We start from the raw sequence: 12,761 nt of genomic DNA on the forward strand, positions 1-12,761 counted from the left end.
CCAGCCAACGCTTGGCATTGCGCATGGTGATCTTAGGCTTGTGTGCGGCTGCTTAGAAACGAAAACCCATTTCATGATGCTCCAGACGAAAAGTTATTGTGCTGACGTTGCTTCCAGTGGTAGTTTTGAACTCGGCAGTGAGCGTTGCAACTGAAGATTTTTACGCTTTTTCAGCACTCAACGGTCCCGTTCTGTTAGCTTGTGTGGCCTACCATTTCATGCGTAGCTGTTGTTGCTCCTCGACATTGCCACTTCACAATAACAACACTTACAGTTGACTAGGGCAGCTCTAGCATGGCAGAAATGTGCATGGCTGTGTACACCTGTCAACAACGGGTGTGGCTGAAATAGCCAAATCCCCTCATTTGAAGAGTTGTCCAAATGCTTTTGTATATATAGTGTAGCCGGCTGTGGTGGATTGAGACACACACCATGCAAAAAACTCTCTCGATTAAAGATAAACTCCACCCAAAAACCATATTTTGTAGTTGTTTCATTAGTTCATTGTTGACAGAGTCCCAAATGTATGCTTGTCAGCAATCAAGTTTTCAAGATATGTAACTTTGAAAATACAGAAATCATCCCTGTATGATGCATTTTGTATCATTTGATGGGGATTGTTTTATTACGTTACTTAGATGGCCGCACGGCGTCAATAGACTCTGGATTATTATCAACTGGGTGGTTTGAGCCCTGAATGCTGATTGGCTGACAGCCGTGGTATATCAGACCATATGACAAAACATATTTTTACTGCTCTAATTACATTGGTAACCAGTTTATAATAGCAATAAGGCACCTCTGTTTTTTTTGGTATATGGCCAATATTCCACGGCTAAGTGATGTGTCCAGGTGCCACGTCGTGCCTAAGAACGTCCCTTAGTTGTGGTATATTGGCCATATACCACACCCTCTTGGGCCTTACTGCTTAAATATAATAACTTATTTTTCCTCCAACGTGAATGCTGAATGTCAGTTTTTTTTACACAGTGTACATATAAATACTGTATATATTCAAGTGGGGATAATATTCAGACTAAATGAATAAACATTTGGTTATCTTTTGTCCATAAAGAACTATAACTGCAGGCAGAAATGTAGTCATTAGTCAGAGTGAGTAGAGTAGACAGGAAATCTAAGATAAAGTCAAATCAATACGTAGCTGCCTGCAACAAGCTCTATTCTCAACTAGAAATGGCGCCCACTGATCTCTAACCCGTGTGTTTTGTGGTGTTCCTCTCCAGAGGTGATTATTGAGGCTGCCCTGTGTAAGGCTATGCTGAAGCCTCTGAGGGAGGCTGTGTATTCAGGCCTGAAAGACATCCACGACAGGGACGGCTGTCTGAAGAGACTGAGGGAGAACCAGAGTGTCGTCCTGGGTACCACCACCACAGAACTGGGGATCACCACCAGCGTCCCAGAGACCCCTGTCATGGAGAAGGTAGACAGTAATGGGCTGCATCTGAAATGGTACCTTAATGGTTCCTATGTAGTGCTTTACTGTTGACCGGGGCACTCCCGTCAGGAATTAACAAAGTGCATCTTTCCATCCATCCGTCCGTCCATCTATCTTAGATCCAGCTGAAGTTGATGACCCTCCACCAGGAATACTCCCCTCAGAAGAAGATTGATCTGCTCCTTAAGACCTGCAAGATCATCTATGAATCCATGTCTATAGGCTGTCCATGTGAGGAGCTGTCTTTGTTGCTGGGCAGATTTTGGTGGTTGAATTATAATGTTGTTTGTTAGCATAAGAGTAGTCTCACGATGCCATCCTCCCAAGTCTCTTTTTAATTAGGACTCCTCTATCTCCAAACAAAAGTCAGGAAGCATGAAAATCAGGGCTAGTTTACGAGCGCAGATTGAAGTTTATGTTGATTGATCATTACTGCCTCACAAATACCTGACTGTCAGGTGAACTGACTAAGATGGTGGTTGACGTTTCCAGCAGGGAGAGCCCATGGTGCAGATGACTTCCTCCCGGTGCTGATGTACGTCCTGGCCAGGAGCAACATGGCCTTCCTGCTACTGGATGTAGAGTATATGATGGAGCTGATGGACCCTGCACTGCAGCTAGGAGAGGGTAGGGACAAACTAAATTCGATCCACGCACACACAAGTAAACACACAAACACATACAAACACACACATAACAGCACTGATGCACACATAGTACCAATGTTATATGCAGTGTATGTGCCTCATAATGATGACTATCTTGTGTGTGTCACCAGGCTCCTACTACCTGACGACTACGTATGGAGTGTTGGAGCACATAAAGAACTATGAGAAGCAGGTGGTGACACGGCAGCTCAGTCTGGAGATCCAGAACTCTATCCACCGCTGGGAGAAGAGACGCACCCTGAACAAAGCCAGTGGGTCACGTTCATGTGTTCAGGTCAGTACCACTAGGGTAGCACACACAGAGGGTTAGGGTTAGGTATGAGGGTTAGGGATAAGGGTTGGGGTTAAGGCTAGAGTTAGGATTAGGGTTAGGGATAAGGGCTGGGTTTAAGGACAGAGTTAGGATTAGGGTTAGGGATAAGGGTTAGGGATATGGGTGAGGGAGAAGGGTTAGGGATAAGGGTTAAGGATAAGGGTTAGGGTTAGGGATAAGGGTTAACGATAAAGATTAAGGGTTAAGGTTTAAGGGTTAAGGGTTAAGGGTTAGGGATAAGGTTGAAGGGTTAAGGATTAAGGGTTAAAGCTAGGTTAGGGTCAGGGTTAAGGCTAGGTTAGGGATACAGCTCGAGCTGGGGTTAGGGTTCAAGTTAGGGTTAGGGTTCAAGTTAGGGTTAGGGTTAAGGCTAGGGTTAAGGGTTAGGGTTAGGTTAGGGATATAGCTAGAGCTAGGGTTAGGGTTAGGGATATAGCTAGAGCTGGGGTTAGAGTTAGTGTTAGGGATATAGCTAGAGCTGGGGTTAGGGTTAGGTTAGGGATATAGCTAGAGCTGGGGTTAGGATTAGGGATATAGCTAGAGCTGGGGTTAGGGTTAAGGCTAGGTTAGGGATATAGCTAGAGCTGGGGTTAGGGATAGGTTAGGGATATAGCTAGAGCTAGGGTTAAGGTTAGGTTAGGGATATAGCTAGAGCTGGGGTTAGGGTTAGGGTTAGGTTAGGGATATAGCTAGAGCTGGGGTTAGGGTTAAGGTTAGGTTAGGGATATAGCTAGAGCTAGGGTTAGGGTTAGGAATATAGCTAGAGCTAGGGTTAGGGTTAGGGATATAGCTAGAGCTGGGGTTAGGGTTAAGGTTCGGTTAGGGATATAGCTAGAGCTAGGGTTAGGGTTAGGGTTAGGGTTAGGTTAGAAATATAGCTAGAGCTAGGGTTAGGGTTAGGGATATAGCTAGAGCTGGGGTTAGGGATATAGCTAGAGCTAGGGTTAGGGTTAGGGTTAGGTTAGGGATATAGCTAGAGCTGAGGTTAAGGTTAAGGTTAGGTTAGGGATATAGCTAGAGCTTGGGTTAGGGTTAGGGTTAGGTTAGGGATATAGCTAGAGCTGGGGTTAGGGTTAGGGATATAGCTAGAGCTGGGGTTAGGGTTAGGGATATAGCTAGAGCTAGGGTTAGGGTTAAGTCTAGGGTTAGGGTTAAGGCTAGGGTTAGGGATATAGCTGGAGCTAGGGTTAGGGTTAAGGGTTAGGGTTAGGGATATAGCTAGAGCTGGGGTTAGGGTTAGGTAGAGCTAGAGCTGGGGTTAGGGTTAAGGCTAGGTTAGGGATATAGCTAGAGCTGGGGTTAGGGATAGGTTAGGGATATAGCTAGAGCTAGGGTTAAGGTTAGGTTAGGGATATAGCTAGAGCTAGGGTTAGGGTTAGGAATATAGCTAGAGCTAGGGTTAGGGTTAGGGATATAGCTAGAGCTGGGGTTAGGTTTAGGGTTAGTGTTAGGTTAGGAATATAGCTAGAGCTAGGGTTAGGGTTAGGGATATAGCTAGAGCTAGGGTTAAGGTTAGGTTAGGGATATAGCTAGAGCTGGGGTTAGGGTTAGGGTTAGGTTAGGGATATAGCTAGAGCTGGGGTTAGGGTTAAGGGTTAGGGTTAGGGATATAGCTAGAGCTGGGGTTAGGGTTAGGTAGAGCTAGAGCTGGGGTTAGGTTTAGGTAGAGCTAGAGCTGGGGTTAGGCTTAGTGTTAGGTTAGGAATATAGCTAGAGCTAGGGTTAGGTTTAGGGATATAGCTAGAGCTGGGGTTAGGGTTAAGGTTAGTTTAGGGATATAGCTAGAGCTTGGGTTAGGGTTAGGGTTAGGTTAGGGATATAACTAGAGCTGGGGTTAGGGTTAGGGATATAGCTAGAGCTGGGGTTAGGGTTAGGGTTAGGTTAGGGATATAGCTAGAGCTGGGGTTAGGGTTAAGGTTAGGTTAGGGATATAGCTAGAGCTAGGGTTAGGGTTAGGAATATAGCTAGAGCTAGGGTTAGGGTTAGGGATATAGCTAGAGCTGGGGTTAGGGTTAAGGTTCGGTTAGGGATATAGCTAGAGCTAGGGTTAGGGTTAGGGTTAGGGTTAGGTTAGAAATATAGCTAGAGCTAGGGTTAGGGTTAGGGATATAGCTAGAGCTGGGGTTAGGGATATAGCTAGAGCTAGGGTTAGGGTTAGGGTTAGGTTAGGGATATAGCTAGAGCTGAGGTTAAGGTTAAGGTTAGGTTAGGGATATAGCTAGAGCTTGGGTTAGGGTTAGGGTTAGGTTAGGGATATAGCTAGAGCTGGGGTTAGGGTTAGGGATATAGCTAGAGCTGGGGTTAGGGTTAGGGATATAGCTAGAGCTAGGGTTAGGGTTAAGTCTAGGGTTAGGGTTAAGGCTAGGGTTAGGGATATAGCTGGAGCTAGGGTTAGGGTTAAGGGTTAGGGTTAGGGATATAGCTAGAGCTGGGGTTAGGGTTAGGTAGAGCTAGAGCTGGGGTTAGGGTTAAGGCTAGGTTAGGGATATAGCTAGAGCTGGGGTTAAGGATAGGTTAGGGATATAGCTAGAGCTAGGGTTAAGGTTAGGTTAGGGATATAGCTAGAGCTGGGGTTAGGGTTAGGGTTAGGTTAGGGATATAGCTAGAGCTGGGGTTAGGGTTAAGGTTAGGTTAGGGATATAGCTAGAGCTAGGGTTAAGGTTAGGTTAGGGATATAGCTAGAGCTAGGGTTAGGGCTAGGAATATAGCTAGAGCTAGGGTTAGGGTTAGGGTTAGGTTAGGGATATAGCTAGAGCTGAGGTTAAGGTTAAGGTTAGGTTAGGGATATAGCTAGAGCTAGGGTTAGGGTTAGGTTAGGGATATAGCTAGAGCTGAGGTTAAGGTTAAGGTTAGGTTAGGGATATAGCTAGAGCTTGGGTTAGGGTTAGGGTTAGGTTAGGGATATAGCTAGAGCTAGGGTTAAGGTTAGGTTAGGGATATAGCTAGAGCTAGGGTTAGGGCTAGGAATATAGCTAGAGCTAGGGTTAGGGTTAGGGATATAGCTAGAGCTGGGGTTAGGGTTAGGGTTAGTGTTAGGTTAGGAATATAGCTAGAGCTAGGGTTAGGGTTAGGGATATAGCTAGAGCTGGGGTTAGGGTTAGGGATATAGCTAGAGCTAGGGTTAAGGTTAGGTTAGGGATATAGCTAGAGCTGGGGATAGGGTTAGGGTTAGGTTAGGGATATAGCTAGAGCTGGGGTTAGGGTTAAGGGTTAGGGTTAGGGATATAGCTAGAGCTGGGGTTAGGGTTAGGTAGACCTAGAGCTGGGGTTAGGTTTAGGTAGAGCTAGAGCTGGGGTTAGGGTTAGGGTTAGGTTAGGGATATAGCTAGAGCTGGGGTTAGGGTTAAGGGTTAGGGTTAGGGATATAGCTAGAGCTGGGGTTAGGGTTAGGTAGACCTAGAGCTGGGGTTAGGTTTAGGTAGAGCTAGAGCTGGGGTTAGGCTTAGTGTTAGGTTAGGAATATAGCTAGAGCTAGGGTTAGGTTTAGGGATATAGCTAGAGCTGGGGTTAGGGTTAAGGTTAGTTTAGGGATATAGCTAGAGCTTGGGTTAGGGTTAGGGTTAGGTTAGGGATATAACTAGAGCTGGGGTTAGGGTTAGGGATATAGCTAGAGCTGGGGTTTGGGTTAAGTCTAGGGTTAAGGGTTAGGGTTAAGGCTAGGGTTAGGGATATAGCTAGAGCTGGGGTTAGGGTTAGGTAGAGCTAGAGCTGGGGTTAGGGTTAAGGCTAGATTAGGGATATAGCTAGAGCTGGGGTTAGGGATTGGTTAGGGATATAGCTAGAGCTAGGGTTAAGGTTAGGTTAGGGATATAGCTAGAGCTGGGGTTAGGGTTATGGTTAGGTTAGGGATATAGCTAGAGCTGGGGTTAGGGTTAAGGTTAGGTTAGGGATATAGCTAGAGCTAGGGTTAGGGTTAGGAATATAGCTAGAGCTAGGGTTAGGGTTAGGGATTTAGCTAGAGCTGGGGTTAGGGTTAGGGTTAGTGTTAGGTTAGGGATATAGCTAGAGCTGGGGTTAGGGTTAAGGTTAGGTTAGGGATATAGCTAGAGCTAGGGTTAGGGTTAGGAATATAGCTAGAGCTAGGGTTAGGGTTAGGGATATAGCTAGAGCTGGGGTTAGGGTTAGGGTTATTGTTAGGTTAGGAATATAGCTAGAGCTAGGGTTAGGGTTAGGGATATAGCTAGAGCTAGGGTTAAGGTTAGGTTAGGGATATAGCTAGAGCTGGGGTTAGGGTTAGGGTTAGGTTAGGGATATAGCTAGAGCTGGGGTTAGGGTTAAGGGTTAGGGTTAGGGATATAGCTAGAGCTGGGGTTAGGGTTAGGTAGAGCTAGAGCTGGGGTTAGGGTTAAGGCTAGGTTAGGGATATAGCTAGAGCTGGGGTTAGGGATAGATTAGGGATATATCTAGAGCTGGGGTTAGGGATAGGTTAGGGATATAGCTAGAGCTAGGGTTAAGGTTAGGTTAGGGATATAGCTAGAGCTGGGGTTAGGGTTAGTGTTAGGTTAGGAATATAGCTAGAGCTAGGGTTAGGGTTAGGGATATAGCTAGAGCTGGGGTTAGGGTTAAGGTTCGTTTAGGGATATAGCTAGAGCTTGGGTTAGGGTTAGGGTTAGGTTAGGAATATAACTAGAGCTGGGGTTAGGGTTAGGGATATAGCTAGAGCTGGGGTTAGGTTTAAGTCTAGGTTTAAGGGTTAGGGTTAAGGCTAGGGTTAGGGATATAGCTAGAGCTAGGGTTAGGGTTTAGGGTTAGGGTTAGGGATATAGCTAGAGCTGGGGTTAGGGTTAGGTTGAGCTAGAGCTGGGGTTAGGGTTAAGGCTAGATTAGGGATATAGCTAGAGCTGGGGTTAGGGATTGGTTAGGGATATAGCTAGAGCTAGGGTTAAGGTTAGGTTAGGGATATAGCTAGAGCTGGGGTTAGGTTTAGGGTTAGGTTAGGGATATAGCTAGAGCTGGGGTTAGGGTTAAGGTTAGGTTAGGGATATAGCTAGAGCTAGGGTTAGGGTTAGGAATATAGCTAGAGCTAGGGTTAGGGTTAGGGATTTAGCTAGAGCTGGGGTTAGGGTTAGGGTTAGTGTTAGGTTAGGAATATAGCTAGAGCTAAGGGTTAAGGGTTTGGGTTAGGGATATAGCTAGAGCTCGGGTTAGGGTTAGGTTAGGGATATAGCTAGAGCTGGGGTTAGGGTTAGGGTTAGGGTTAGAGTTAGGGATATAGCTGGGGTTAGGGTTAGGGTCAGGGATATAGCTAGAGCTAGGGTTAGGGTCAGGGTTAGGGATAGGGATAGGGTTAGGGTTATGGTTAGGGATATAGCTAGAGCTCGGGTTAGGGTTAGGTTAGGGATATAGCTAGAGCTGGGGTTAGGGTTAGGGTTAGGGTTAGAGTTAGGGATATAGCTGGGGTTAGGGTTAGGGTCAGGGATAGGATTAGGGATATAGCTAGAGCTATGGTTTCAGTTAGGTTAGGGATATAGCTAGAGCTAGGGTTAGGGTTAGGGATAGGGTTAGGGTTAGGGATATAGCTGGGGTTAGGGTTAGGGATACAGCTAGAGCTAGGGTTAAGGTTAGGGATAGGGTTAGGGATATATCTAGAGCTATGGTTAGGGTTAGGGTTAGGGATATAGCTAGAGCTATTGTTAGGGTTAGGGTTAGGGATATAGCTAGAGCTATTGTTAGGGTTAGGGTTAGGGATATAGCTAGAGCTATGGTTAGGGTTAGGGTTAGGGATATAGCTAGAGCTATGGTTAGGGTTAGGGATATAGCTAGAGCTATGGTTAGGGTTAGGGTTAGGGATATAGCTAGTGCCATGGTTAGGGTTAGGGTTAGGGATATAGCTAGTGCTAATGTTAGGGTTAGGGTTAGGGATATAGCTGGAGCTATGGTTAGGGTTAGGGTTATAGCTAGTGCTATGGTTAGGGTTAGGGATATAGCTAGTGCTATGGTTAGGGTTAGGGTTAGGGATATAGCTAGAGCTATGGTTAGGGTTAGGGTTAGGGATATAGCTAGAGCTATGTTTAGGGTTAGGGTTAGGGTTAGAAAGGAGACCCCCGTGAACTAGGCCCAATAGTCCAGTCAGGCTGGACTCAGAGTAATAGAATATAGAATGTCACTGCAGTATTTTGATATTTGATCATTATGACTATATCAGTATTCTTTGAAATTGTATTGTCATTATGTTGACAATAAAACAAATTGTCATATGATATTTCATGTCCTTTTTCTGCGCTGTCCCGTTGTAGGACTTCATCAACGTGTCATTCCTGGAGGCGGGGTGCAACACTAAGACCCTGAGGGTCCTCCCCAACACCACAGCCCAGGACCTGTGTGCCCAGTGTGCTGACAAGTTTGAGGTGGCAGAGCCAGAGTCCTACAGGTACAATCTCCTGCCGTTGTGCCCTTGAATAAGGCACTTAACCACTCCAAAACAGCTCTCTCCATCCAGGGGCATTGCTCCGTGGCTGATCCTGTGCAAGCCAATATGTTTATGCTGACCCTGTCTCACAAAATGAAAATAAAGTATTTATTGCATTCTATTCTATTGTGTTCTAATGTATTCCATTCTATTCTGTTATATTACATTCTATTCTATTTTGTTCTGTTATATTCTGTTGTATTCTATTCCGTTGTATTCTATTTTATTCTGTTCTATTATATTCTGTTGTATTATGTTGTATTCTGTTCTATTCTATTCCATTCTATTCAATTTGATTATGTTCTATTATATTCTGTTCTGTTCTATTCTGTTCTATTATGTTCACTTCTGTTCTATTATATTATATTCTGTTCTGTTCCATTCTGTTCTGTTGTATTATGTTGTATTGTGTTGTGTTCTATTCTATTCCATTCTATTATTCTGTTAATTACTGTTATATTCTATTCTATTCTGTTATATTGCTCTATTATATTCTGTTCTATTATGTTCTATCATATTATGATGTATTCTGTTCTATTCTATTCTGTTCTGTTCTATTCTATTATGTTGTATTCTGTTCTGTTCTGTTCTATTCTAATCTGTTCTGTTCTGTTCTATTCTGTTCTGTTCAATTCTATTCTGTTCTATTCCATTCTATTCTATTTTACAGCCTGAGTGTGCTGGTGGAGGGCCACCACCAACTCCTGGCCCCTGAGGAGTTCCCCCTCCCCATCAAGTCCAGTCTCCACCACAGTCAGCCCCTCAAGGAGTACTGCTTTGTCTACCGGCCTGGAAGGACAGAGTCAGAAGGACAGGAGGCAGAATCCCAGGAGCCAGAATCCCAGGAGGCAGAATCCCAGGAGGCAGAATCCCAGGAGGCAGAAGGACAGGAGGCAGAAGGACAGGAGGCAGAAGGACAGGAGGCAGAAGGACAGAAGGTGGAGAGCAAGGAGCCAGCACCCGCAGCTGAGCCAGAGCCTGAGAAGGAGGAGAGTCTGATCGAGATATGATGAGATCAGTGTGCCGGTGCGTGGGCGTGTGCGTGCGTACATGCATGTGTGGGACAAAGGATCAAGGAGCTGCTCAAGTGAATACAATGGCTTCTGCTTCAATCATTATAGCCATTTTAAATGAGATATTGTTTTTTGCCTTATACACAACCATATAGACAATGTTTAGGTCTGCCCTTGACAATGTGGATACATTCTGAAAGAAGAGAACCTCCATCATCTCCTCTCCATGATCTTCAGGTCTAAATATCAAATCACACAACAGGAGACTCAAGTTTACTTTAGCTTCCATACAGATGTGCTCTATCTTAATTTGATCTGTGTCTCACAGCAAGACAATATTCATGCAGCAACAGGAAATGTGAATTATTATGTGTATTATAATTAATGGATATTTTTGTAGAAAAGTGACACACTTTTCATTAGGGAAAATCAAGTCTAAAATGTTTAGTGGAAATTACAAACTTTAGAAGCCTTTGAAAAAAATTGAATACACTACTCAAATTAAGAGAGTACATCTGTATGGCTTCTATTGTAAGTCATATTGCTCAGTGAAGAAGACCTACCACCGTCAACTCATGTCGGACTGGTTCATTCTTCAGACTTTGAATATCATACAGGGGATCCACACAAGATCACTTCAGCTTTTATATTACTTCTATGAGAACTAGCGCTATGAGTCCTGCTTCCTCTTTCTGCAAAGTTGGCCAAAGCTACAGAGATAAAGAGGATATCGTCATCCTCTAGTTTGAAAGGGCATAATAGGCTGTATAATTAAACTGTAATGGATCCGGATAAGGAGTCTCTGCTTGCATCCCAAATGGCACATTATTCCCTATGTAGTGCACTACTTTTGACCAGGACCCATAGTCTGGTCAAAAGTAATGCACTATGTAGGGAATAGGGTGTTATTTGGGACACAGTTCATGTATCCTGTCCGGACGGTGTTCATTTTCATATTTAACAGCTTTGCTTCTGCCACAGTTCAGATTGACAATCAGCTGTTCATTGGTTTTGTTAATCGAATTTAGCATGACAATATCCTTGCCAATAATTATGTCACTGGGTTTATATGCTCAAGAAAGACTCTGCGACTCTCTGTACTGTAAATCCATCTTTGCTGTGCTGGTTTGTATACTCTTGTAGCTGTGCTGCGGTCACATTACATTGGTGTCCTGTAAGAACCTTTGAAGTCTCATTCTAGAGGGGTTCTGCTACAATGCCATTCATTTTAAGTTTAAATCCAAGTCTACCAGGCACTGATGGTGTACAGCAATATTATACTGTAATTACATTATATAGCATTATGGCTTTGATACTTTTTTTCAGGTTGATGAGTTGATTGTTTTGTTTTTAAAAGGTGAAATGTGAAATGGATTATGTGGATGTATCAAGAGATGAAACCCAGTAAAACATTGTTTTTTTAATCATTTCATGAATTCCAATATTTCCCATTTTAAATATTTGGGAGTAAATATATTTCCTTTCTTTGTTAAAACCATTGCCAGAACTTTAACAGAACTCTAAAATCAATTCAATCTGCCTCAGTAGATGAAATAATATCCCAGTTGCTTTAACCAGCAGAATATCTATTGTCAAAGTTAATATATTGCCACAGCTGAATTTCTATAGTTCAATGCTTCCCATGTCTCACCCTTCTGGATATTGGGATACAGTTCATAGTGAGGTTATGAAATGTATAGTATATGGCAAGTTATGGCAAAATTAACAAACTTGCAAAGAGGGAAAGACGTAGGAGGACCCAAGTTTAAATTGTATTTCCAGGCACTAGCATTTTGCCCCATCCTGTTTGTTTAGAAATGATTCTTCTGCCCCCTGGCTGAGTACAGAAATACATACTGCCCTGGAAGACCAAGTCTTCACTAATATATCCCTTAAACCAGGGATCATCAACTAGACATCTGGATCTGGCTGAGTACAGAAATACATACTGCGATGGAAGACCAATTCTTCACTAATATATCCCTTAAACCAGGGATCATCAACTAGACATCTGGATCTGGCTGAGTACAGAAATACATACTGCCCTGGAAGACCAATTCTTCACTAATATATCCCTTAAACCAGGGATCATCAACTAGACATCTGGATCTGGCTGAGTACAGAAATACATACTGCCCTGGAAGACCAATTCTTCACTAATATATCCCTTAAACCAGGGATCATCAACTAGACATCTGGATCTGGCTGAGTACAGAAATACATACTGCCCTGGAAGACCAATTCTTCACTAATATATCCCTTAAACCAGGGATCATCAACTAGATTAAGCTGCGAATGAGCGATGGTCGGGGCCAGAACATAATTAAAAATAATTTGTACACTGCTAATTGACTGCAAGAAGCCCTAACATATCTAATATTTGACTAAAACATAATAATTTCAAACATTACTTACATTTGCATTAGTGCTGAGCTATTTAACCAAAATTTCAATTATTTTACAGCTTTTGAACAACTAATTGACCGACATCGGTTCAATTATTTGAATTTGTTTTTTGTTTTTCTTCTGTGAGCTCAATGCACAGTTTCTCTAGAGATAAATCAGATCCAGCCTGAACTCTGCGATGTAGTAGGGAGTTGTAGTTTCCAACAGGCAAGTATTGTCACATCTTCTCCTGCTCCTCCCTTCTGGCATACGATGTCGCCGACCAACGGTCCTGGGATTCATCATTACGCGCACCTAGCACTCATCATTACGCGCACCTGTTAATCATTATGACTCACACCTGGACTTCATTACCTTCATAATTTCCTCCCCTTTATATGTGACTCTCTTGTGTTCATTCACCAGATGGTATTATTCTTGTGTACCGGTGTGTAGCTACATGGAATTGTCTTGTTCATGGTTTTGTTGTTTTATTAAACGTTTCACCTGCACCTGC

The 12,761-nt window shown here is 43.5% G+C and overlaps 1 protein-coding gene across 1 annotated transcript in view; it reads left to right on the forward strand.

Moving 5' to 3' along the window:
- The window catches only part of rin3 (Ras and Rab interactor 3), a 38,835-nt gene extending 26,074 nt beyond the window's left edge, over positions 1-12,761 (forward strand). The window contains exons 9-14 of the mRNA XM_064953336.1: positions 1,245-1,441; positions 1,576-1,687; positions 1,949-2,083; positions 2,235-2,398; positions 8,674-8,807; positions 9,517-12,761. Coding sequence (XP_064809408.1) covers positions 1,245-1,441; positions 1,576-1,687; positions 1,949-2,083; positions 2,235-2,398; positions 8,674-8,807; positions 9,517-9,856 — 1,082 coding nt within the window. The 3' untranslated portion in view covers positions 9,857-12,761. The remainder of the gene's footprint in view (positions 1-1,244; positions 1,442-1,575; positions 1,688-1,948; positions 2,084-2,234; positions 2,399-8,673; positions 8,808-9,516) is intronic.

The sequence above is a fragment of the Oncorhynchus masou genome, chromosome 32 (assembly GCF_036934945.1).
Source record: "Oncorhynchus masou masou isolate Uvic2021 chromosome 32, UVic_Omas_1.1, whole genome shotgun sequence".
Lineage (NCBI taxonomy): Eukaryota > Metazoa > Chordata > Actinopteri > Salmoniformes > Salmonidae > Oncorhynchus > Oncorhynchus masou.